At 47.1% G+C, this 25,978-nt stretch overlaps 1 protein-coding gene across 6 annotated transcripts in view; it reads left to right on the top strand.

Moving 5' to 3' along the window:
- The window catches only part of ATPSCKMT (ATP synthase c subunit lysine N-methyltransferase), a gene marked incomplete at its 5' end in the record, with an annotated part of 240,472 nt that extends 217,745 nt beyond the window's left edge, over window positions 1-22,727 (top strand). The window contains 2 exons of one of the 6 annotated variants that reach the window (XM_082725169.1): window positions 14,355-14,517; window positions 14,967-15,098. In XM_082725169.1, the coding sequence (XP_082581295.1) occupies window positions 14,355-14,480 (126 nt within the window). In that variant the 3' untranslated portion in view covers window positions 14,481-14,517; window positions 14,967-15,098. Of the gene's footprint in view, window positions 1-14,354; window positions 14,518-14,966; window positions 15,099-17,671; window positions 18,005-22,644 lie in introns of those variants that run through there. The other 5 variants (XM_082725178.1, XM_082725173.1, XM_082725171.1 and 2 more) reach the window with 5 other exon arrangements.
- Between the last annotated feature and the right edge of the window lie 3,251 nt (window positions 22,728-25,978).

Here is a 25,978-nt window from a genome sequence, read left to right on the forward strand (position 1 = left end):
AATGAGCACACGCTTTATTGAAAGTTCTGTAGCATCCCTGGGAAGAAGGTGTAAGGAATCCCGGTCCTCCGGAGGAAAAGCTGGCGCCGCACACTATTTAAAGGGCGCCCTGCGCGATGCTGGATGGGTCCGTCCGAAGGCCGGGTTTGAACTGCAGCTGGTGACACCCAGGCCTGAGGTCACCTGGCTCCCATGATGCCCTTTGTGAGCAGCTGCCTTTGGAATGCCAGTCGCAGTGTCTGATTGAGGAGCTTGTGGCCACGAACCGAAACTTGACTGTTTATAATGAGGATCGGACGGCAGCATGGGAATTCCTGCCCCAGAAGCAAGGAGAATCCAAAGGAAGACCTGGTCTATACCGGTCCGCTCTGTGGATGCTGAGCCGGCGGGCGCAGGTGCTGACCGTGCAGCATAAGTGACTTGGGGCCACGGCCCCTGGGCAGCCCTGCGGCGCTGTAACAGGCAGGAGCTGGAGGAAGCCTCTAGCGTTATCCCATCAGGATGGGGGCAGGGGTGGGGAGTATGAAGTGGGGGCTCCTTCTAGCTCTAAGTCAGGTGAATTTTTCCCCATTGGCCGCTGTAGCCATGACCACAAACTTCGCGATTTAAGACAGCACATGTGTATTCTGTTAGAGTCCCATGGATTACAGGAATCTGAACTGTGTCTCACCGGCTCAAATCAAGGTGTCGACAAGGGCTGCTTCCTCCTGGGGGCTCCGGGGGAGAATCTGTTCCTTGGCTCCTCCAGCGTGTAAGACCGCTCGTCCTCGGTGCTGTTTACCTGGCTGGGCCCACGTGGAGAACCTAGGATTGTCTCTCCATCTCAAGATGTGCCATCATATCTTCAGTGTTCTTTTGACCTATACGGTAACATACTCCCACGGTCCGGGGACTGCTGCGTGGACATCTGGGGCGCCGCTCGTCAGCTGCTGCACCAGGAAGTTCTCAGATGTCGGGAGGGGGATAGTTCAGCACGGATCCAGCTCTTGAGACTTGACCTAGGCCTCTGATTTTCAAAGTGTCTTGCTTCAGGAAACCTCCCCTCCCCTAGAACTGGAGCACAGGGAAGAAGAGGGTGCAGAAACCCCAGGCCGGCCATATCCTCGAGAAACAGCCAGAGTGACCAAAAGATGCTAGATGCTTTCCACCGTGGGCCTCCCCTGGAGACAAGGCGAACAAGGGTGCAGACCAGGCTTGTCCCTGACCCTCTATGCTTGCAGGCAGGTCCCTGGGCATTGGTTTTCTTGGCTGTGGCAGGAGTGTAATTCAAACTGCCAACACCCACAAAAGCCTTATTTTAATAATTTTATTTTACTTTGATTGTTCATTCTTTTAAAAAAGCATATCTATTGTTCCTTTCTAACAGTAATCACAATACCTGTCAAGGGCAGAATGTTTGAATAATTCAGAAATCCATAAATTAATCAGAATCCTGCTGTCCAGTTATCTCTGCTCCAAAGGCAAGGCCTCCTTGTTTTCTAGGCAAATACGCATGTGCACGTACATGCCTAACTGGGACCAACCATTCTATAAGTGTGTAATTATTTATTTATTTATTTATTTTAAAGATTTTTTAAAAAATTTATTTGAAAGAGAGCACAGTAGAGGGGAGGGGCAGAGGGAGAAGCAGACTCCCCACCGAGCAGGGAGCCTGGGGCTTGATCCCAGGAACCCATGATCGTGACTTGAGCCAAAGGCAGACGCTTAAGCTACTGAGCCACCCAGACATCCCCATATAAAATATTTTTGCAGTAGTCTCTCAGATCCTATATGGGAAGAGATTTTGATTTATTAACTAGTGCAGGGTTCGTCCATGTGCCCACATCTTGGTGCTTTTCACACTACTTTTCCCTACGCTCAGGCTTCCCCGGAGGGGCGCTTCCACATTCTTCTTTGATGAAAGCCATGGGCGGTGAGCCCTGCGCATATCCTACTACACGAGTTTCGTAGATGGCTTTCAGAATTTATGAAGAGACAACAGTCTTTCGATTTTAACCTATTGATTTGCAAGAACTGGGCCTTTTGAAAGAGAAAAAGGTGTTTGAGATTCAGTGACGTGTCTTTGGCTGTATCAAAAGCTAAGGGAGTCTCTGTGTATAGATTGATAATGTTTATGCTATAAAAATGGATCTGGGGGAATGGAGAAGAAGCCACACTGGCCTGTCATGTGCTGGATGAAGATTCAGTGCCCGTGCGGGTGGGCGCGAGGTGACTGGAGAGGACCGGAGCCGAAAGAGAGCTCTGTGGGCCGGGGAGTGAGGGCCGGGGGGTGAGGGCCGGGTCCCGGGCCGGGGGGTGAGGGCCAGGGGGGGCCGGGGGGTGAGGGCGGGTCCCGGGCCAGGGAGTGAGGGCCGGGTCCCGGGCCAGGGATCTGGGTGTGCCCCGGAGAGGCCGACGATTCCATCCCACTGCAGTCTTGGAAACAGGCTCTGTCTACGTCTGCATCTCAGCTCTCGGGGGTGCTATAGAATTTCAGGCCACTTGGCTGATTCAATTCACTTCAAATTGATGGTTTCAAACTTTCGGTGAGTTCCCAAGTCTTCCCCCCAAACCTGTTTCTCCGCCCTGGGATACTTGCTCTCCATTCTCTGGAATAACTATTCCAAGCGTCAGTTTTTCTCCTTAAATCTCCAGGTTCCTCTTCCTTCCCATCCCTCCCATGACTGGGTCATCAGCGAGGTGTCAGCTGTGAAAATAGAAGGAATGAGACGGAAGCATTCAATTTAGAACTGTCGCAGCTAGACACCTACAAGCCCTGAAGTACTTCTCCGTTCTCCATCCCAGACTGGAGGCTGCCGTTCCTACTGTTTTGTCGAGGATTGAACTCCTGCATGTTCCTTTCCCTCCTTCCGATGTCATCCGTTTCTGCTGGATCATTTTTCGTAGCGTACAAACAGGCCGTGGTTTTATCTGATCCACTTAGATCATCTTTGACCCCCTCCTGCTGGAGTTAGTGCCCTATCGTTCTGCTCCATTTCCCAGGAGGAATCCTCAATCTTGTAAGGACTATGGGCCTACGGTCTCTGTTTCCCATCTCAGACCCTTGAGATCTATTTTTTTTAAATTTTTATTTATTTTTTAATTTCTTTTCAGTGTTCCAGAATTCATAGTTTATGCACCACACCCAGTACTCCATGCAATACATGTCCTTCACTATCCCCACCGCCAGGCTCACCCAAACCCCCACCTCCCTCCCCTCCAACACCCTCAGTCTGTTTCTCAGAGTCCACAGTCTCTCATGCTTCATGTCCCCCTTCAATTTCCCCCAACTCCCTTCTCTCCATCTCCCCATGTCCTCCGTGTTATTCCTTATGCTCGTTTTTTACCCACGTTTATTTTGACTGCCTGTCTTCAAGGCCACCAGTAGTCTCCACATCCAGTCGGGACAGAGGATGACTCTTCTTCTGGAGGAGACACTCTCTACCAGAACCTCGTGCTCCAGGATTTGTTCTGACTTGACCTCTTTTCTTTCTCTTTCCCATTGCTCGTTCCATTGCTTCTCCCCAACTGCAACTATCTGAGGGCCCCTGGGCTCACGTTTACTCCCGGCTCTCTCTCTGCCCCTGAGAGGTCAGATTTGCTCTCATGACTCCCACATGTAAGTCCCCAGCCCAGATGTGTGCTGTGAAGCTGACACCCCTACCTCCGACCATCGGCTTCATACTTCTGGTCTCACAGGCTTCCCAGAACTGCCATGTCCTCCTCCTCCTATCTTCCTTCCCTTCCATAGTCAGTAAATGTCACCCCTCCCCGCCAGCCAGCCACCGCGCTGCTCCCCCTCCCGCCCCCCCTGCAAGCATCCATCCACCTTGCCATAGCCCATGTCAAAGTACAGTTCAAGTGCATTTGCTCTTCTCTTCCTCTGCCATCACTCCTTGCTCCAACCCTCTTGAATCTCACCAAGGCCACCGTGAGATGGCCGCCTTATGACTCTGACCCCTTTTCTTTTCTATTTCCTGTAGTAGTCGTCAGTGCCCATTTCGCTTCCCTTTACATTTAAAGTAAAACCCCAGCTCCCACACTCACGTCCAAGCGTCCTCTTGTGCACGCCTGCCCCTGCCTCCCTTGCTGACTCGTTTTCCTCTGTCTGACGTATACTCAGTGCCAGCCGTGCTGGCACTCTCCTGCCCCAGGAACATCGCACACATTCCTTCCTCTCCCCGGGACTTTTCAACCCCAGCACTGTTGACATTTGGGGCTGCATCGTTCTTTGTTGTGGGCCTGACATTTGCATTCTAGAGTATTCAGGAGTGTCCCTGGCTTCTACCAAGCGCACGTCAGTAGCATCCTGCCATGCCAAGTTGTGATCACTACAAATGTCTCCAGATGCTGTCAAAGGTCTCTGAATTGGCAGAATCACCCCTGACGGAGAGCCGTTGCTCTGCCTGAAACTCCACCCACCAGCCATCCCCTAACCTAGGGCCAGCGTTAACAAGGCTTAACAACTGGGATAGCATAGGCTTCCACCAGTCAGAATATATGCTGGCCCCAAGCAGCCTTATCTTTGTCTGTAAAGGGAAGATACTGATAATCCGCACCTTGTAGGCTTGTTGTGAGAGCAAAGGAGTTTAAGTGGATCAAGTTCTTATCCCAGGGCCTGCCACGGAAGAAGCGCTCCACGAGCCCCCGGTGTTCCCCTCGCGATCCCCTATTCAACTGGCTCATTACCGGCCCAGTCCGAAGCAGCCCTCCAACTCCGTTATTTTTTATGGCTGCTCTCTGGTTGTTTCTGTAGAACCCTTGCTGGTTGTTATTAATTTGTTGGCGTATCCATCTTTGTGTGTGCATTGATCTGCTACCTGACTTCCCGTGTAAATCCCACCGAGGCAAGTGCATCAAGGTAGTCGAACTGTTGGGACTGAGAACTCTCCACCCCTCTGATCTCACACAATACGGGATTATTTCCTTTTCTCGAATGGCAGTTCCACATGAGTGTCTGGTGCCCAAGCAAGCCTTCCGTGGGCCTTGTGCGGCTCCTCCTTCCTCTGCCGGGGCTCCCTGTGCCTCGACTTGGCAGATTTGGTTGGGGGGACAGATGGAGGATTTGACACGGAAGGTTTTCAGCGGACCTGGGCTGGGAGCACCCCACGGCACCCCTGGTTAGTGCTCAGGCACGTGGCCACATAGCTGCAAGGCAGGCTGGGAAATGTAGTCTGGTGGTGTCCAGCAGAGGCAGGAAAGGGTGTGGGGAGCATCTGGTCAGTCTGTTTGCAGGCAGGCGTGCATCTGTAGGCTCAGCGTCTACAACAGTGGTGGGCACAGGGTTGATAATGCGTAAGTATTGTTGAATGAACCAGTGAACCAATGAGTAGGCTTTAACCCGTGTAAATCTTTCCTGAGCATCTACATAGGAAGGGATGCACTTTTTTTCAGTGTGACTGTAACCCTTACACCTTTACTATGTGTTGGGAAGCTTGTGGAAGGATGATTTATAGTAACTGAGCACCCCGCTTAGCTCTGCGAGTAAGAGCCACCCAAAGCTTGGGAAGACCACCTGCTTCTCCATGTGGGGCCTCAGTTTCCCTATCGGCCCAGGGTCTCTCCTGGAGTGCACAGATGCTGTCTGGCTTTGTTTCAGATGAGAGCCATAGCACAGGTTTGTATACAACAGAGACGTGAAATAAAAGCTTCTAGATTGATTTTCGGACTGGCGCCATTCCCTCTGCCTGCATGCTCCTCCCGGTCTGGCCTGCTCTACGGAAGATCCATCAGAAAGGACTCTTGATCAGGTGGACTGGAAAGACAAGAGAGTTGAAATACAGGTTGTCTCTCCCCATCCCCGGCAGGGGCTGGCAACAAATACTGTGGTTTACATCGGAATTACAGCAAACTCCTTGATAAGCCTTTTGTTACAGGATTGCCAAATTTATAGGAAAAAAGTGTAGGATATATGTTGCTTGGGACATACTATAAGTATGTGAAGAATTTGTTGTTCATCCGAAATTCTAAGCAGACTGGACACCAAATTTTATCTGGTAACCTTATTCACGTGGACGCTCAGTGTTTAGCACTGGCCTTGCTAAGAGTGTGTCTCCATTTCTGATGAGTCTGAACAGTGGCGGAACTGACCAGGTACTTCTGAGATGTGTGAGTGGTCAGAGGATGTCCCCCTCCTCCCTGATCACATGTAAGTTGTTTCCTTGATGATGGCTTGGGTGTTCATCCTTGAGCTCCCTGCTTCTATTTCGGGGCTGGCTGGGCAGGTTCCCTGTCTTTCTTTATTTCCAGCCTGTCGGGCCTTTACTTCCAGCGTGAAGTAGAAGGGACTGTCTTGGCCTCCTACTCATCTTGCTTTCCACCTGACCAAAATTATTCATCCAAGCCTCTAATGATTGTATTTCCTTCTCCTTTATTAAAATTGGGGTCAACCTTAACATCTGTGAGCCATGTTCAGATTTAATTAAGATACACTTGGTTTAGTCCACAACCACTTATAAATTTTAATTAAACTGGATATATATTATACTGAATTATTTTACAGGAACCAGTGCATTTGATAAGAAATGTAATTATCTGTGTTTGAAATGCTATAGTTTTATATTTTGAAATCCTGATTTTAAAAAGAAAAGCCATTTTAGGTCAACTTTCATCTTGAATAAGCATTGAGGAATGAGGCCATCTTTGGCTTTGATTTTAATTTGTATTAGTGTCCTTCCATTATTGGAAAATATTTCTTTGTTCATTCATTCAACATGGAGGGTCTATTTAGTACCAGGAACTATGCAAGTCATCATCATATCAGAAACTCAGGTTTGCAGATTTTTAATGGTTTTCCTTTGCCCTTGCCTTTTGTCTTCTTAGCCTTTATGAGTTGAGGTAGTTATACACTAAGGTAAAAGGATGAGTATGAGTGTCTTACCACTGGTTCCTATGGTGAAGCCCTAAGCCCCAGTGTGATTGTATTTGGAGACAGGGCTTTTGGCAGGTAATTAAAGCAAAGTGAGGCCAAAGGCTAGGGTCTTAATCTGATGGGATTGGTGGTTTTATAAGAGGAAGAGGCATCAGAGATCTCTCTCTCCCATGCACACATCAAGGAAAGGCCAGGTGTACACACAGCGAACAGATATCTCCAGACCAGGAATGGGTCTCTTACCAGAATCTGACCGTGCCAGCGCCCTGATCTCGGACTTCTAGCCCCCAGGACTGCGTTGAAGAAATTTCTGTTGTGAAGCCATCCTGTCTGTGGTATTGTGTTGTGGTAGCCTGATCTGAGTAATAGAGTGAGCCTAAGTCGAATGTTTTGGATGCGTAGGATGTCTATGGGCCTTGGCACTCCAGCCTGGGAGGTGGGCTACTCTGTCTCCAGAGCAGTTTGCCCTTTGCTGTAATAAACTTCATGAAGCCAGCTACTCCATGGTTCTCAGAACAGACGGACTCTATCACTAGAGTTCCTGGGACAACTCTTGAGGATGGAGCAAAGCTAACCAGCTTGTTCTTGGACTGACTCATGACCTTGACTTCGTGACATAGCATCTTGACTGATTGAACTTCACAGCCTAGACACTGGTGATTTACAACCTTCAAGTCCTCCACGAGAGACGATAAATGCAGAATTCAATTTATCAGCTCCTGCAGCTTCCATTCCATCAGGGGGAGTTTTTCCATTAGAAGAGGTAATAATACTTTCCCTTTTTGTGTCCCATCGTGTCTCATATGTCAACAGATTTCAGAACATTTAAAAAAATCTCAAGTTCAGCTTAATATTTGATGTGACTTTTACACTGCTGAGCCATGTCCTGCCCTAAAAGCCTGGTTCCTGTCTTTCCCTCAGAGGCTCACCTTCTGTACCTCTTTGATGCACTAAAAATGCTCTCTGCGGATCAATGGCGAGTACCAGCCCTCCAGACATAGAGCTGTGACAGAAAATCAATGTGCGGTGTGGACAGTTGAGGAGAACCTTAAATAATGTCTTAAAAGAATCTGCAGTCCTCGCTCCTGAAGCCCGTGGAGACTGCTGGGAGGGGTCACACCTGCGAACACGTGCATTCTTTCTTGGTGTGCAGGAGTTAATGAAACCAGCAGATGAGAACTACAGTCAAATCACAATTAAAAACGCATTTGGATTCATAGATGATTCTGACACTTTTTCCCCCTCCCGTCCCTATGGTGAGCATATTTAAAAAATACTGAACTTGGCACTTTCCTTAAGTCATGCTGAGACCTAACGCATGCATCTCATTTTCTTTCTAAAAGCAACACTTAGCAACTTTTACGGCTGGCATCATCTCGTGCCAAGAACAGTGAGGATGCTCCGGGGGGAGAACCAGCGGCTACTTTCTTCTGGTGTCGGTTGAGAAGGGAAAGGCTGAGTACCCCCATTTATTAGCTTCTCATTACAGCATCAAGCGTTATGAAATGGCCATCTGCGGAAGGATGGATGAAGGAGCTACAAGCCAATGCCTGCAATTCCTGAGATACTCCAAGATACCTGTAACAGCTCTGGATGCTGGTTTTTTACCAGGTCTGGATTTCTTCTGGTGGAGTACGCCTTGGATAACATCCTCTGAGGTTTTCCTGGCATAAAATGTATGCTCACACAACTTCTTAGGCCCCTGTCATTAAACAAGAATGGGCAGGTCTTGGAGGGTGTACTTTTCTCCATAGTTTTTGTAGCTGTGTTTGCTAAAACAACAACAACAGCAAAACCTATAAGGCTGCTCAGAAACTCAAAGGGCAGGACTGTGTCACTGAAGCACTGGAGCCACGAGAACTTCCCCGCGCGGCCCACCTAGCTTGCAGCTGTTGTGTGGTGTTGCAAAGCTGCCTGTGCTGTGCAACAGCGTGCTCTCCCGATTCAGTTTACAGGCATCCAGTGCTGAGCACTAGGTGTGAGATGTGCGTGGAGTGGGTGTGCCCATGCGGGAAGTGAGAGGGACACGGGAGATGGCAAGGCAGAGGAGGAGATGTAGGCTGTTTGCCACAAGGGGGAGAGAAGCATGGCTTATGGCGGGCAGAGGGGCATCTGGGAGCAGGTGAGGGGGATCTGGGAGCAGGTGGCTCTTTTTAGCACTCACTGGAAAGAAACAAGAGCTGTGAAGACATTTTTTTCCAATGGAGAAGTTGGAAAACACAAACATTGTGACTCATAATTAGGGAAGGAAGAGCCTCAGGTCACACTGGACTTTGAAGACAGACCTCCCCCTCCCCCCTCCTCCCCTTCCCCCTTCCTCTTTCTTCTTTTTTCTTTTTTAAGATTTTATTCATTTATTTGAGAGAGACAGTGAGAGACTGCAAGTGGAGGGGAGGGGCAGAGGGACGAGCGGACCCCTCCCTGAGCAAGGAGCTTGATGTGAGGCTCTTTGCCAGGACCCCAAAATCACGAGCTGAACTAAAGTTAAAAGCTCACCCTCCTGAGTCACCCAGGTGCCCCTGAAGACGGACCTTCTGGTGTTTCTTTCTAGGACACGATGGTTCAATTTAGGTTCTAGAGCTGCTCTGATCAATACAGCAGCCACTGGCCACATATGGTTGGTGTGAATTGTGTCAAATATGTGTTGGATTTCCAAGACATGATAAGAAAAAGTATTGAACTTCTTAATACTCAATTTTTAAAAAATATTGATTACATGTTAAAATGGTATTTTGGATATATTGGGTTAATGAAGTACATTATTAAAATTAATGTCAGCACAGCCTTCTAGTTATAAAACGAGTAAGTCATGGATATAATGTGCAGCATGGTGGCGAGTTAATAATACCATGGTGCATATTTGGAAGTGACTAAGAGAGTAGGTCTTACAGATTCTCATCACAAGAAAAATAGTTGTAACCATGTGTGGTGATGGACGTTAACTAGATTTACTGTGGTGGTTATGTCACAATATATCCGAATACCAAATCATTATGTTGTTAACCTGAGACTAACATAATGTTCTCAGTAAGAAAGTTAATTTCACCATGGCTTTTTGTTTGTTTATTTTTACTTTTAACAGTATGGGTACTGGAAAACTTAAAATTTTAAATAATAAAATTAATTTTTTTCCTGGGCAGCACTGCTCCAGGTTATATAAAATAGATTAAGTTGAATGTTTCTTATGCACAATCACACCATAAAACAATTTAAGTTCCACAATTTAAAAAAATTCTCCCAATTTCTAAGTCACCTGGTTCCAGAGGGCTCAGCAAACATGTCACCCTGCTGACCAAACCCCCATTTGTCAATGTCCCCCGTGAAACAGGTTGTCTGGAATTGTAGGTAATGATGGCTGATGTGGTCGAGAAACGGCTCAGGGGAAGTAAATAGTATGAGGGCTTGGGATCTGCATGGCAAGATCAGGGTCGCTCCCAGTCTGATACAGTTCGTGATCTTTTCAGGGTGACTTTGCTGTGAGATGGGCTGAGGTCTGACTTGGATCTGACCCTCTAGCAATAGGATGGCCCCCAGGTAGATGGAAGCAAGAGTCACAGACCCCCAAGCCCAGTACTCATAACTCCCCCACCCCTGCTCCTGGTGATCCAGATAGTGCCCTCATTCTAATAGAAATCTGATCAGAGGCTCAGTTGGGGGCTCTCCCATCTGCCCCCGGGAGAGATGATTAGTGCAAATAATTGCCCTGGTTATATAAACAAGCGATGCTGCATTTTTAACCGCTGAGCTTCCGGAATTTGTAACTCAGGTGCCTCGAAAGCCACGCAGGGCGAGTTCCACGGTCCCTGTTCTCTGGGCTTCCAATCCCTTGACACGCGGTGTAAGCAGATTGTTGGCTCCCGACTTGCACTAAGCCGTACTTGAGCTGTGGTAGGTGATGTCAGTGTGTTTTAGTGGATAGGAAATCCAGGCTCTCAGAATATTCTAGAGGCTTATATTTGTTTAGTTCAGGTGGCTGGTGAAGGGGTCATGAGCAGGACTAGAGAAATGGTTCCTCATGCTCGGGAGTCTAGCTGTGCTGCGCCCCAATCGCATCCAACACCCTCTGTTGACTGGCAGTTGGGCAGATGGGAGCGGGGGTTAGGGTGGGGGCGGGGCTGCAGGAGGGAGGTGGGGAAGAAAGGAGGCATTGAGAGAACAGTGCTCTCCCTCTTCTCCCTGGGACCACTTCTCAGCACATCACCTGTTCAATCTTGGGAAATACTGTCAAAACGGAAAAGTTTCTTTTGACCAGTGGAGGGGTATGTGTGTGTGTGTTTTCATCATTTTAATTGGCTAAAGCTAATCTCTTTAAACCTTTATTTAGAGAAAATCCTTGATATCTGATATATACATACTTGAAAATCTTGCCCCGAGGAAGTAGTGCTTTAATCTTTCATGAGTCATCATTCAGAATCCAACAAACACTCTGCTGGTCAAGTACTCTCAGATGCGCGTCCAAAAGATACCTCTATTTGGTGAACCACTTTGGGGTTTTCCTGCTTCTCCCTTGAGTGCCTGCCCCTTCCTCATCTGGGGCCACATGGTGCGGATTACCCTTCTCCCTCAATACTTCTTCAGCCACCACTAGCATCTTAGCAGACTGCACACCGTCCTCACAGAGGCACTGTGGGAGCCTTGTGGCGAAAGGTGCTTTGTAAAAAAAATAATGGTCCCTAAACAGAAGATCATTATTGCTAGATCAGCTTCTCTCTCCCAGACTGATTATTTCGGTCTTGCAAAGACTCGCATTTGCCATCTGCTGGCCCAATTACCTAAATGATTCAAATTCTCCGAAACCTGGTCACACAGCTCCTCATTCTTCCCAACTCCTCTTTGAGGGCTGCTGGCAGATTTGAGAACCCCGGGGTGCAGATCCTTGTTGGAACCACTTAGCGTTATAGTAGGCAAGAGCCCACCCCAAGGTAGCCTCATGACCCTCTTGCTGCGATGGTGGTCTTGCTTAGTTTCTAATCTACCTCATGCCTCATTTGTATCATCTGTTTTGTCCTTATCATCACGCTCTTGAAAGCATACAAGGAGTCTTTAGGGAAAGTCAAAGAAAGCTGCATGATGCCTGCTTTCTATATATTTCTTTATTAACTTGGTTGAAGGTTGGATAACTTTTGGCCTTTGGGCCATATTGTCTAAAAACGAAATTCCAAAAAGTTAGTTGAGGATGATCTGTTTTATGTTTGGACTCTCTTGGTTCACCTGTTTTACCCCCATGTTATTTATTGTATTGTCTTTAAAAACTATCCTCTTTCTAGATTACCTCTGTAACTGAACTGTAAATTTATGTTCTAAATTTTTGTGACTTGTTGAATTTACCATTTCATGTGTATATATGTTGTTTAAATCAATCTGAGTTAAACTTGAAGTGGCAGGGGAAGCGTGGAGTCATGGTGCAAGCCAAGGGACCCCTGCTGTTAGCACCGGGCGTAGGGAGAGGCAATGGTACCAGGCATGTGCGTATTGGCTTTTCCAGCATCTCATTAACTCTGAACATAGACATTGCCAGGGACTCTCTGTTTCTTGATGCTATTCCATTCCTGACTCTGCCTTACTTGTTAATATAAAAGAGTGATTTCAAATCAAAGTAAAGAAATCATTTATGATTCCACGCTATAGGCCGGTTGGAGGTTATGGAAGACACGCACGGAGCCACAAATACGTACAACCACGTGTTCCCCTCCCATAGTCAAATAACAGGGAAAGCCTTGAAGATCAGTTCAAGATATCAAAATACTCGATAACTAATCAGAGTATTAGTTGTGTAAATAGTAATTACCGCAGGAAATCTGAGAAGAGAGAGATCCCTTTTAAAGAATAAATTTTTCGAAACAAAAATGCGTTTTGTTTCTTCTATGCTTGTAGACATAATACATCCTCATAAACAGGACACAAAGATGAAGTCATCTATGACCTCTATGTAGAAATTACTGCCATTGACCAATTTAGAATATAGGCTTCTAGGTTTTTTGTTCCATTATAATTTATTAGTTATTGTTTGCTTTAGAAGAAACCATCCCAAAGCTCAGTAGCTTGAAATACTAAGCATTTATTTATTTATTGTTTATTGTTGTTAGCAATTATGTAGCTCATGGTTCTTCAGGTTGGCCATTGTGCTGGGTTCAGTTGGGGCGTTCTGGCGCGGTAGTCTCCCATGACCTCACCATCAGCTGGTGGACTGGCCTTGACCAGCCCAGGTGGGACATCTGGGGCCTTTCTTCAGTGGCCTCTCCTTATTCCAGCAGCCTACCCTGGGCTGGTTCACACAGTGGCATTGGGTTTCAGGAACAGCAGAAAGGCAAAGACCAACAAGCAAATATGTTTCAAGTCTGTGGTTCTATTGTATCTGCTATTGATCCATGGGTAAAAATCACGTGAAATGGCTAAGCATACCGAGAGTCAGCATGAGAGGGATTCTGGAAGAGCATGGAAACAGGGAGGCATGAACATTCAGTTGGGACATACTTCTGACAGCGCACCACAACTGAATCTATCCGGTTGTAATATTTTAACAACATGAGATTCTATTGTCCATGGTGTGTTAATCAGGGGTGGCTGGAGAAACAGAACCAATACAATGTATTTATATCTGTCTGTGTCTGTATAAGAGAGTTAGCAAGAGATATATCACTATAGATAGACACATAGAATCATGTTTATTATAAGGACTTGTCTCATGCATTGTGGAGTCTGGGGGGTCTTGAGATCTATCTGTAGGATGAATTGGCAAACAGGAGACTCGGGAGGGCTGATGGCTTAGTTCCATGTGAGGCTGAAGACCTGAGGACCAGGAGGGCCAGTAAGAGAGCTCTAGTCCTGAGGCCAGCAGGCTCAAAATGAGGGAGAGCTGATGTTTCAGTTTGAGTCCAAAGGCAGGAAACAAAGTCTCCATTTGAAGGCAGTCAGGTGGGAAGAATTTTCTCCTACCAGCGGTGATTCAGCATTTTTTGTGCTATTGGGGGGTTTAGCTGACTGAATAGGCCCACCCACGTTAGGGAGGGCACTCGGCATTTTATTAGATCTATTGATTTAAATGTTATTCTCATCCGAAATAAAATAAAACAAAACAACAAAAACAGCCTCCTAGACTCAGAAACATGCAAAATAAGGTTTAGCCAAATATTTGGGCACACTGTGGCCCAGTCGACTCATAGAATTAACCATTACACATGGTGTTGTGAATCCTGGTTTGTTTTTGTTTTTGTTTTTGTTTCTGAGTTTAAATATATGTCATGGACATTTTTTCATGTCAGTAAATATAAATGAACATCATCATTTTTGATAGCTGCATAGTATTATTCTTTGATTCACATCATTTATTTCCATTTTCTTGACAAACACTTGAGTTCTGGCTCACATTTTACTACTCTATTTGCATAACGAAGTTTGATCCATATCGCTAAGTTGTCCTCCAAATTATTTGTACCATCTCACCAGCAAGCATAGGACTGACTGTAACACCTTCGGCAACACAAAATGTTTATTCATTCGGTAGGTTGAGTGTCTACCATGTACTAGACATTGTGCAAGGAGCAAGATGTTCAGTAGTGAGCAGAGCAGTGAGGGCCCTGGCCTCTGGAGACGTCCGTTCTATGGGGAGAGACACAGAGTAAACATATAAAAGCAGAGCTCGGCAAGGCACCCACAGCCTGTGTCAGGTGAGTGAAGGGAGTACATGATGTAATATGATATAAGCATAAAGGAGTAGAGGTGATTACTGTAGACAAGGCTGTTTCATTACTGCCTACCTATTAGACAGAAGGAGAACTCTCTTTAGTTTTGAGAGAGATAGGAAGGCATTATGAAGATGGGATTTGAATGGGATCTCAAAGTACACAAAATGGATTTGGCCTGGACATTTGGCATGAAGCATTCTGGAAGTTTTGCAAGACCACAGTTGTCGGGGTGGAAAAACTCAGGAGTCAGTGGGGGGAAATGGTCCCATCGGTCCCTTAAACCAGTTTCCAAGAACTCAAGTGGGTATGGTTTCCAGGGCATACTGAAGGCCAAACCGTCTCCATAGTCTAGTATTGCCATTCTAGGTAAAGGAAAATCTGTGTAGATTGAATTACCAGCACCTGATTGTACCTTGTCTTTCTTTTTCCAGTGCTATTTGACGATTTGATCTGACTAATCTGAATTTGCGGGCGTGTATTGCATGGAGTACTGGGTTTGATGCATGAACAATGAATCTTGGAACACTGAAAAAATAAAATAAACTTTAAATATCCAAAAAAAAGTCACAGTGTTTGTAATCACCTGATATTTCATTTTTCAAAAAACAACTGTTTTTCAAAAAACTCTTCCTGTGATTAAGCTACAGTACCATCAGGAGGCAGTATTGGGATAACCGCTGGCCCAAACACAGTATAAATCATCCTATGGAGAGTACAAGAAATCGGCAGTTCATGATCTTATAAAAGCTAATCTTACTTGTTTAAATTTGAGTTTAACAGGAACCTCAAATGAGTAATTACCTTGGAGTGTCTTTGGAAAATGAGTAAAAGTCTAAGCTGCCATTTGGTGGCTAATTTTTCTTATTATCAATGTGTTTTATAGTGATTGTGATTAAAATGCTATTTTGTTATTCACCATGAAGATCTCATAATAAAAGCCCAATGAGTGCTCGTGGCAGACCCGCTTTTCAGATTGGCAGTGGCCTCAGGCTGACCAAGGCTGCTGTCCACGTGGAAGGTCTGGACCTCTGCTCATCTGTAACAAGTTTGGGTTTTCCAAGTAGCAAAGCCCTGAAGGAAAAATAAATCTGTAATATGCTTTGCCTGTATGTATGCAATGTCCTTAGAGATTTCCCAATTACAAGTTTTCTGAGTTTCCCTCTTTATTTTATTTTGCTTTTAGAAGAGATCGTGACTCATTTCAGCTTCTGGTATCCTCTTGCTTATTTCTCTTCTTTAACTACAACCAAGCGTAACCTGATTTGCATTGATGCTTGTTTCCTTCTCCAATAAGCTGCAGCAAAAGCTTAATATAGAAGTATCGGGTAGTCAGAAAGGTACTTTAAAAAAACTGTTTATATATAGATATCTGTATATCTATTTTTTTTTTAGAACTTTTTTTAAGGTTTTATTTATTCATTTGACAGAGAGAGAAAGCGATCACAAGCAGGCAGAGAGGCAGGCAGAGAGAGGGGGGGGGGAGCAGGCTCCCTGCTGAGCAGAGAGCCCGATGCGGGACTCGATCCCAGGACCCTGAGATCATGACCTGAGCAGAAGGCAGAGGCTTAACCCACGGAGTCACCCAGGGGCCCTAAAAAACTGTTTTTGTTCAGAGACGACTGTATTCTTATGTAGAGCAGACCATTTGAACAAAATTAAAGTATGCTTTTGAGAAAGAAGTTAAAACTGGATTTTATCACAATCATTTCAAAGAGTTAGTATCACCAACTGACTCTTCTGAACTTCCAGTGTGTACCGAGCTGATGGCAAGAAGCTGGGGATCAAAGTGGGTTTTGGTAGCAAGAGGAGCATTTGTCACAACAACTGAAGGAGGATGCGGGGCCATTCCCCACAGTGCCAGGGGGATGGGACCCAGCGGAGCAAAGAGAGGGCGTCCTTCGGGCTGGCTGGATGTGATTGAGCTGTTGTGTGACTCCGTTTCCTCCAGACATGCAGCTTTCATTTCCTCAAGACACAGGTTTGCCTGGGCCACTGGCTGGCTCACTTTGGTCTCAGGTGGGTTACTGGGATCCCACGAGAGCTGACTGACAAAAATAGGTGGTGGAGGGGCCCTGGGTGGCTCAGGGGGTTAAAGCCTCTGCCTTCTGCTCAGGTCAGATCCCAGGGTCCTGGGATCAAGCCCCGCATCGATTGGGCTCTCTGCTCGGCGGGGAGCCTGCTTCCTCCTCTCTCTCTGCCAGCTTCTCTGCCTCCTTGTGATCTCTGTCTGTCAAATAAATAAGTAGAATCTTAAAAAAAAAATAGGTGGTGGACCAGATTTGGTGCACAAGCCCACCCCCCGATAAAACACGAACCCGTCTGCCTACTATGAAGGACTCTCTGTCTATTGGTCCTACCCCATACCCAGCTTCATCTCCTACTGTGGCACGCAGGTCCTGCCCACCCCATGTGGCTGCTTCTGACCCATCTCGACCCTTCTGTCTGTTTCTGCTGCCTCTGCTTGTCCAAGCTGCAGCCCCCTTCCTGGACGAGCCATCCCAGACCTCCTCCAGAATAAAGGCGTCGAAGAAAGCTCACATCATGCATTTCCACCACTCAGGTGGGGCAATACCTCCCACCCCTTTTTTCCCCCATTCTTCCAACTTCTGAGCTGCATATTCTGTCTTATCAGCAGACCTGGGTGCTGGTGGTCCTGGGTGGGCCCTGTGCCCAGAAGGGCTGAGCAGTGAGCCGGGCGGCCCCTGTGCCCAGAAGGGCTGAGCAGTGAGCCGGGCGGCCCCGCGGCCCGACATCCCATTGAGGTTCCCACACTGCTGGGGCGTGTGCATTACTGACCCGGTTCAAGAAGCCATTCCAAAGACACCATTCCACAGAAAGGAAAATCAATAAGTAATTTCTGTCCCCCCGTGTAGCGCCATGGGTGACAAGGACAGTACACACCCACCCACGACGGTGAGGGAGTGTGCCTGGAGGGAAGGCTGCGCTGTGCCCTGCTCTAAATGAAAATCAAGACAAATGGTGGAGGCGAAGGAGGCCAGGATGGAGAGAGGCTGATGTGTGGGGAGCCATTTTTCACAGGCATTTAATTTTAGTTCACCTAGGCACTTTGCACCAGGGCGTGTGTTGGCGGAGCTATAATTCTATTTACGGATGGACAACATGAACTATTTTTCAGGGTGAAGGGCGAGGCTCAAATCTCTTGGATCTGAATCTGTCCCGGGGCCTCCTCATCTTTCCCAGTTTGGAGAGCCCTCTGCAGAAATTGCAAGTAAGTGATGAAATGTGAGCACCGCCGCCGGAAGAGAATATCCCTCCTGTGCTTTCGAAGTGGAGCTCACCGCAACCGCCATCCATCATTTCTTGCTTCCAGAGCGCGGCCACCGAAATGGAGCTGATTCAGCGCAGTTTGAGCAAACAGTAGCAACATCACATTAAAGAAGCCTCGTGGTTTTATGGCTGATAGATGCTCATTTCTTTGGTGCTTTCTGAAATAAATATTGTAGACAAAGCTCTTTAATCTCTTCTTTCAATGAGCGGAATGCTCTTTGGTCCCCAAATGTTTCTTAGTACTTCGGCTAGAGGCTATTCTAGATACAGCTGACCCTTGAACAGTGAGACGGGGCAGGGGGAGAGCAATGGGGGACAAAGACAACACCCCCCACCAATTCCTTGCAGTGGAAAATCTGCCTGGAACTTTTGACTTTCTCAAAACTTAGCTATCAAGAGCCTACTGTTGACCAGAAGCTTTCCTAATGAACTGTCGACTAACACATGTTTTGTATTATATTTGTATTATATTCTTACAATAAAATCAGCTAGAAAAAAGAAACTATTATGAAGAAAATCCTCAGGAAGAGAAAATACATTTGCAGCCCTGTTCTGGAGTTAGCAGAAAAAATCTGCTTCTTCGTGGACCTGGACAGTTCAATCCTGTGTTATTTCGGAGGAAACTATAAATGTCCCTAAGGGCTTCAGACATTTTTGACACTAGTAAACAGTACTTTTCTAGGCAAGGTAGTAAACTTGTTTTCTTCCTGACTTGCCTTTCCCAATAGGTGATGGAATGCAGATGTAACAATAATGCCAATTATATCAAGATGATGAAGCAACAGAAAGGTTCTAGAAACAACCCTTCATCCATTAATAGAATTAATGGTCCCATTATGTCATCTAACAAGTTTTATTTTCCTCTGTGTGCTGAGAAGCATGAAATTATCATGTAAATAATGTCACATCTGTGCAAACATTTTGCAAGGTGCTCTCCAAATTTGAATTTAAGCTGTCATCTCTCTTTGTTTGTTAACTATTGTAGTCCCTGAAGTTTTTTTTCCGCCTCACATGAGAACTGTAAATTGATTTTTCATTTAACTCTACCGCCTATGTGTCAGGAATCTGTGTGTTTTGAAGGATCTGGAGAGAGCGCCCGCCAACACCGTTTGGAATTAACATTCTGTGAGCAAGGACAGCCAGCAAGAGGCTTGTGCGATTATCCTTAGCACTCCTAGCTGGCTTCCTAACCCCTTTAAAGGTAATCTCATTTTTCCCTTTGCCTTTGCCAAGTGTGTTTTTATGTCTTCATGCCTGAGTGATGAGGGTCCCTGTGGCCTTCTAGCTTCTGGGTTGTTCTCTGTGAACTCCCTCTTAGATAAGTCTGCATCCAGGGGTTGGCAGTGGTGGAAAGAAAGGGCCCACTGCAGAATCCTGGCCATCCGGATTCCACAAGCTGCCTCTTCATTCTCGTGCTTCCGTCCAAATCTTGAGGGTTACAACTGAATGGCATTCACTTTCAGAGAAATGCAGTTTCTGACATTGTGTATTTTGGTGTAGGCATTTGCTAGAGTACTCACCACAGACACACACACACACACACACACACACACACACACACACAGCTTCACTGGGAACTTGTATTAATTAGTAATGCAAACACAAACTATTCCCAAGAGAATGGAGGGCATTCCAAGCCTCCTCGACATTTCAAGCACACATCTGACATCATTTCATTTCATTCAGACCTCCCCACTCAGAGATGTAGTTTTGTTAGCTGGACGGTTATTTCTAAGGCACCTTTTGTTCTGCATTCAGACCGTCTTAACTGAGTGTGCTATTTATGGTTTTTTGCACAGTAGAATCATCGGTCTTGCTACGATGCCGTTCCATTGGGCACTGGTATTCAGCACTAAACTAATTGCAAATCAAGTCTTAACCATCTCAAGGATGTGAGGGTTGGGAAATGTTTTCTCCTGTCACTTGGGTTCAGGCAGAACAACAAGATAATTTCGAGCCCTCTGCGCCATGTGCATTATTAAAGAGACTGTTGTCAGTAGAGGCTTTTTAGAGTGTGAATGGGGTGTGTGTGTGTGTGTGTGTGTGTACGTGTGTGTGTGTGTGTGTGTGGCATGGGGGAGGACATGCAAAAGGGCACAGCAGCCTCAGAGACAGGCTGACCACTGCCGAAAGTTGCTAAGATTTGCAACTTCCTATCTCAATGTCTGCGTCTCGTGAAGATCTGGCTGATATTCTGTTCCTATAAGTGCAGGGTGTTTGGATATTGGCTTCGTCTCCTTCAGCACGATTTAAAACTCACGGGCATGATCAGAATGCTTACTGGCTGTTTCAAGGCAGTGGTTTCCGTAGCAGCCAATTTGATAAAACGGAGTGTGTTAAACATATATTTTACATGTCGGTAATGAGACCTGCCCAGATAGCCAATTTCATACCTTGCACTTGGGCTGACCTTGCACTTGGGCTGACCAGAACAAGAGCTTGTCAGGGTTGTTCTGGGGCGTGAGCTGGTGGTGCCTTCTCACTTGGGGCTTTTTTCCGCCTCTCCGGGCCCCTCTGGGAGGAACCCTGCCACCCAGGGGCCGTGTTTACTGAAGGCCCGCTGTGGAAGGCTTCTGTAGCTTACGGTAAAAGCGGGCTTCTGGGAATGACCGACGTTACTGATGGATCCCAGGCTGCTCTGGTGTTGACACAACCATCCAAGCGTGGCCTGATCTCAAAGACCACCGTGAGGGATCGCGTTTGTTTCAATGACAGGTTGTCAGGAAAATGAAGGACTGTGGTTTTGTGTCATTTTCCATCACCTCTGAATCATTTACAAATATGCTCCAGGCAGGAGTCTTGGGAACCGTATGAAAAATGACAGTGGCACACTTAGGGCACGTGGCTGTCCCGCGGCACCTGGGTCCTCGGGGACAAGGCACTCGCGGAGCGGGGCATCGCTGGGGGCCGATGGACTTGGGAAGGCGCAGCTCTCAGAGCAATGGGTCAGCTGTGGCCAGGTCACAAAGAGAAATGAACGCCTGCTTCCTCTTCCTTAATCTCTCCGTGGCCAGCCTGTCATTCTCTGATTACTGTTTCACCAACCGTAGTGAGTTATCGGGACACAAGAACACAGTTTCTGGGAACCCCCGAGAACGTTGTTTAAATGTAATACCGTATCTCCTGTACTACAGCCTCTGCGCAGGGCACAGCGTGGGCATTTAGGTTTAGGGCTCGTTTATCATTATTTTATCCCAGCAGCACTCACTGAACATTTACTATGTACCGGGTTCTCGTCGAGGTACTGAGACCAGAGCCATGGACACAGGAGAGTCACCTCCTACCCTCCTTCTGCGAATATTCTAGAGGGGAGAGAGAGAGTGAAGAAGCAAAATACAAACAAGAGAATCCCCTTTGGCCTAGATGTGGCCAGGGCCGGGCTCTCTGCCACAGAGGGACCTGGGCGCTCCCGGGAGTCCTGGGGGAGAAGCCTGGCTGAAACTAGGGAGGACCGCCCGGCCCCGCAGATCTGCACGCTTGGCTCCGAGCTGGTCACTCTTCTCGGGTCACCATGTGGAGTCAATAGACCTGCCTCTCCTTCGTCAGCTCTCAGCTGGCCTTTGGAGAAATGCCATCAAAGTGTCAGAACTTGACCTCAAGGTGCTCCTGCCCTGCTTGTACACCAGTTTGGAAAGGTGTTCGGAGAAATTTTGTCTTAGTTTCTTTTAAAATTAAAGAAGGCCAAGAGGAAAAGAAATCCCGTCTTGTCCAACCATCCTGGTCTGGAGCCCTGGATGTGACCTGCGCTGGCAGGGTGGGCGGGGAGAAGTCTTGGACCTTCCAGGGTCATTCTTTTTTTCTCAAATGGGGGCATTGGTTGAGAGGCACTTTTGGTTCCCAGGAGTTGTGTGCGTCTCTCTGTGGGAGCCCCCACAGAGCTCATCTGGCGCCTCCCCCTGGTAGCTCGTGCGCGTCTCTCCGCACAAGTCCATGGGCGCCGTCTCCGTGTGAACCGTGGGCAGTCGTCCGTGTGTGCCTGCATACTCAGTCTTTTTGCCGTCTGGTGTGCACTCTCCGTGTAAGCCTCTGTACGTCCTCCTCTCGAATCTCGCGGCCTCTGCTATTTCTCTGTGTTCACGGGTCCTCTCTCCATTTAAGCCCACACACGCCCCCCTTTTATGAGATTGTGGCACCTTCCCCCTGCAGGCCTGTGCACGCTCTTACCTCGCGAATCTTGGAGGTCTGTAATTGTGGTTGTTGGGACCTCAAGGCCAGCAGGGAGCCCGAGCTGTGCACTGCCCTTGACAATGGTCTTCCTCTAGGATTTTCATCTGCGTAAGATAGCCCAGGGCCTGGAGACCAAGGATTGACTCTGGGCATCCTCCATGGACCGGGCATGCCTGGGCCCTGTCGCGGGCCCTCCGTGGTGTGTGGCAGCTGATAAATTCTCACCGGCTTTTCCTGGAAATGGTGGCCGTGGTGTTTGTCCAGGCCCTCCCATGGGTCTCGCCCAGCGCTGCGAGGCCATGTCACCACTGACGTCCAGGAGAGGAAACCCGCTTCCGAGGGGGAGGTTGGCCCTGTGGTCCATCACTCTACCCCCCGCTTTGGTACACAGCAGCATTTACTAAATTTTGCTATTTTTCGGAATTGCCCTGAGTTTGCTGCGTCCCACATAGCTGTGAGGTATTCTCCCTGGATAAAGGCATTGGGTCAACAGTTAGAGGTGGGGGAGAGGGTTCGTTATGCTCCCCAACCTTCCCTGCTTAGTTAGAAGTGGAATCAAGTCTTACACTAGACCTGCACCTACAGAAAGAGTCAAGAACAGTTCACACGGTGTCTCGTGTGAGCCTGATGACGTCTTTGCTTCTGTCCTTCCAGCTGATTCTTGCACGTCCCATGGGGAAGGCTCAGTGACACCTCTGTGATGGTTTTCCTACGACAGACCTGCCATCCCTCTAGACATCAGGCCCCTGGAGGCTTCTGACTCAGCGGCTGCAAATAGGACCTTTCAGAGGTAAGCCTTGGTGCTGTCTCTAGGGGTGGGGTTGGGGGGCTCAGATTAGAGTATGTTCTAAACTCAAAAGCATTTTGCACATATGAGAGATGATTAGGAATCTGTCTCCCTTTACACAGGCATAGATGTTAACATTTTAGTGACTCGGAAGAAGTCCCATTTTCTCATGACGACTCCTTTTCAAAAAGATAAGTTCTCTAAGTTACGGGAATATGCTTTCCCCTCACCCTCTCACCGTCCCTGGAGACTCTGTAAGGTTATTTCTCTCACAACTGAAATGTGTTATGATGGGAAGTGTTACCCCTTCTAACCTGAGGGGGATACAAGTCCCCTTTCTGGATCTCATCTGGAGGGAGGTGGATGGTGGGCTTCTGTGAAAAGGCTGATTGAGATGAATATAGGTTAGAAATTGTGGTCATGGAAGGGATGTGCCATAGGGCTGGTTGGCGTGCTCTGTGGAAATAAAGGCATGTTTGGGTTGGAGGTCCTGAACTTGATGCCCATCTACGCTCCCCTCCGCACTGCCCTCCCGTTAAAGACAGTGGCTATGCAGTGCTTGCCCAGGGGACCAGGAGGAACAGGGTATGTTAAAGAGACAAATGGGGGATGCTTGGGTAGCTTGGGTGGTTAAGCGTCTGCCTTGGGCTAAGGTCATGATCTCAGGGTCCTAGGATCGAGCCCTGTGTTGGGCTCCCCACTCAGAGGGAGTCTGCTTCTCCCTCTGCCTGCCACTCCCCCTGCTTGTGAACTCTCTCTCTCTCTTTCTATCAAATAAATAAAACTTTTAAAAAAAATTGAGAGAGAGAGAAACAAGTGGACCCCAGGTAGAGATAGCAGTAAAGATCTGAGAATTCCTGAGAGAGCCTATCCACCCCCTGCACCTTGGTGCTGCTAAACCCTGACTAGTCCTCTCTTCCCCAGAAGTGGTTTCTGTGCAGGGGCCCTGCCCAGGTCCCCAGGGTGGTATGGTGTGCTGTGGTGCCCAGTGAGAACCCACACCTAGTGGGAACCCAGGCAGCTTCTCGAAGCTGCAAAAGATGAGAAAACCAGAAGGAAGGGTGCCCTGCCGTCATCTTAATTTTAGCCCAGAGTGGCGTGGACATAACTACAAGAAAATGAATTTGTGTTGTCTTAAGCCATCGTGTGTGGCAATTTGTGACGGCAGCCAAAGGAATCAGGATAGACACCCACGGAAGAATTGAAGACACATGCGGAGGAGTAATGATTCACCCAGCTCAGGGCCGGGAGCAGAGACTGGTCTGGTGGTGCTGAGGGCCAGGGAGCCCACAGCTGCCTGGAGGCAGCGCCCCCTGGGGAACTGGACAGGCCCTAGATGGGGAGGGGCTGCAGGTGGGAGCTGGACAGTTGGGACGCTGGGCTACCTGGGCTTGCACGTCAGAGACCTGAGACCACAGGGGTGTCTCAGCCACTCATTGTACGTGAAAAGTCCTGTGCTAGACCCAGGGCTGTCTTCTCCAACCCCAGTTGGTGGTATCCCCTCCATCTCCTGGCTCAAAACACCATTCTCACTGCGGCCCCCTCCCCACTTCCCCTTGCCTAATCCATCCAAATATATTTATCCTGTCGGACTCTGACCTTCCTGTTTGAGTTCATCTACTGTTGTCCTCACAGCCACTTGCATTTTTCACAGACCAAAATGGCTGTTCACGTTATGGCTTCTATTCTCTGCATTCTGGACGCTTCTTCCCCTTGGCTTGTTCTTGCTTGTTTCTGGATTTAAGCTCAAATGTCACTCTGTAGGGGGAGCTTCCCTGACCCCAGGACCCTTGCAAACGATAGTTCTCTATCACATCTCCTAGTTTTCGTTTAAGTCACAGCTTGTTCACCTTGATCTGAAATCATCTTGTTTGTTGAGTTTTGTGCTTATTGTCATTCCTTCTTGAGAAGGGACAAGCCTATGACTGTCCTGTTCACTTCTGAGTCCTCCATGACCAGAGTGGCCTCTGGCACGTGCTTGACATCTTAAGCATCTCCAGAATCTTTGTCATACTCCATCTGCTGCCCCATCACCCTGCCTGTCACATGGATTGGCAGTGGGAGACCTTCGTAACATAACAAACTTTGGATTGTGTTTGATCTTGCATCTGCCAGAGTCCTTCTTCTTCAAGCTGACCTGTAAGGAGAAAGGGAAGTCCCAGAGAGTCTGGGGCTTTCCAAATAGTAGAAGAAGCTCACACATGACTTACACAGTTTGGGACAATTAATACAAGCTGAGAAATTAATTTGTAAACTCAGTAAACAAATTCCATATCCTAGAATAAACTTATTCTATAGATTTAATGAACAATGTACTAGTTCATATGCCTTGAATCCTTCACATGCTTTCAAATCAAAGATTGTATTCCTGAGAAGTTGAGTAAGAAAAATGTAGGTTGGAATTGAATTATGTTGGGAAGCTTCTTACTTCCTCTTAGTAAATATCACAAGAAACAGATCCAACATAGATTTAAATTTAAATGAAATATCTCCAAAGAGAGAGTTTGACTTCTTCATTACCAATTTGGATACCTTTTATTTCTCTTTGTTGTCTGATTGCTGTTGCTAGGACTTCTAATACTATGTTGAACAAGAGTGGTGAGAGTGGGCATCCTTGTCGTGTTCCTGATCTCAACAGGAAGGATGCAAGCTTTTTCCCATTGAGGATGATATTTTCTGTGGGTCTTTCATAGATAGATTTTATGAAGTTCAGGAATGTTCCTTCTATCCCTATACTTTGAAGCATTTTAATCAGGAACGGATGCTGGATTTTGTCAAATGCTTTTTCTGCATCAATTGAAAGGACCATGTGGTTCTTCTCTCTTCTCTTATTAATTTGTTGTATCACATTGATTGATTTGCAAATGTTGAACCATCCCTGTAGCCCAGGGATGAATCCCACCTAGTCATGATGGATAATCTTTTTAATGTGCTGTTGGATCCTGTTTGCTAGGATCTTGTTGAGAATCTTAGCATCCATATTCATCAGTGATATTGGTCTGAAATTCTCCTTTTTGGTAGGGTCTTTGCCTGGTTTGGGGATCAGGGTAATGCTGGCTTCATAGAAAGAGTCTGGAAGTTTTCCTTCTGCTTCAATTTTTTGAAATAGCTTCAGGAGAATAGGTGTTATTTCTTCTTTGAAAGTTTGGTAGAATTCCTCCCAAACTACTAGAACTCATACAACAATTCAGCAACGTGGCA

Source organism: Mustela nivalis (assembly GCF_964662115.1).
Source record: "Mustela nivalis genome assembly, chromosome: 3".
Classification (NCBI taxonomy): Eukaryota; Metazoa; Chordata; class Mammalia; order Carnivora; family Mustelidae; genus Mustela; species Mustela nivalis.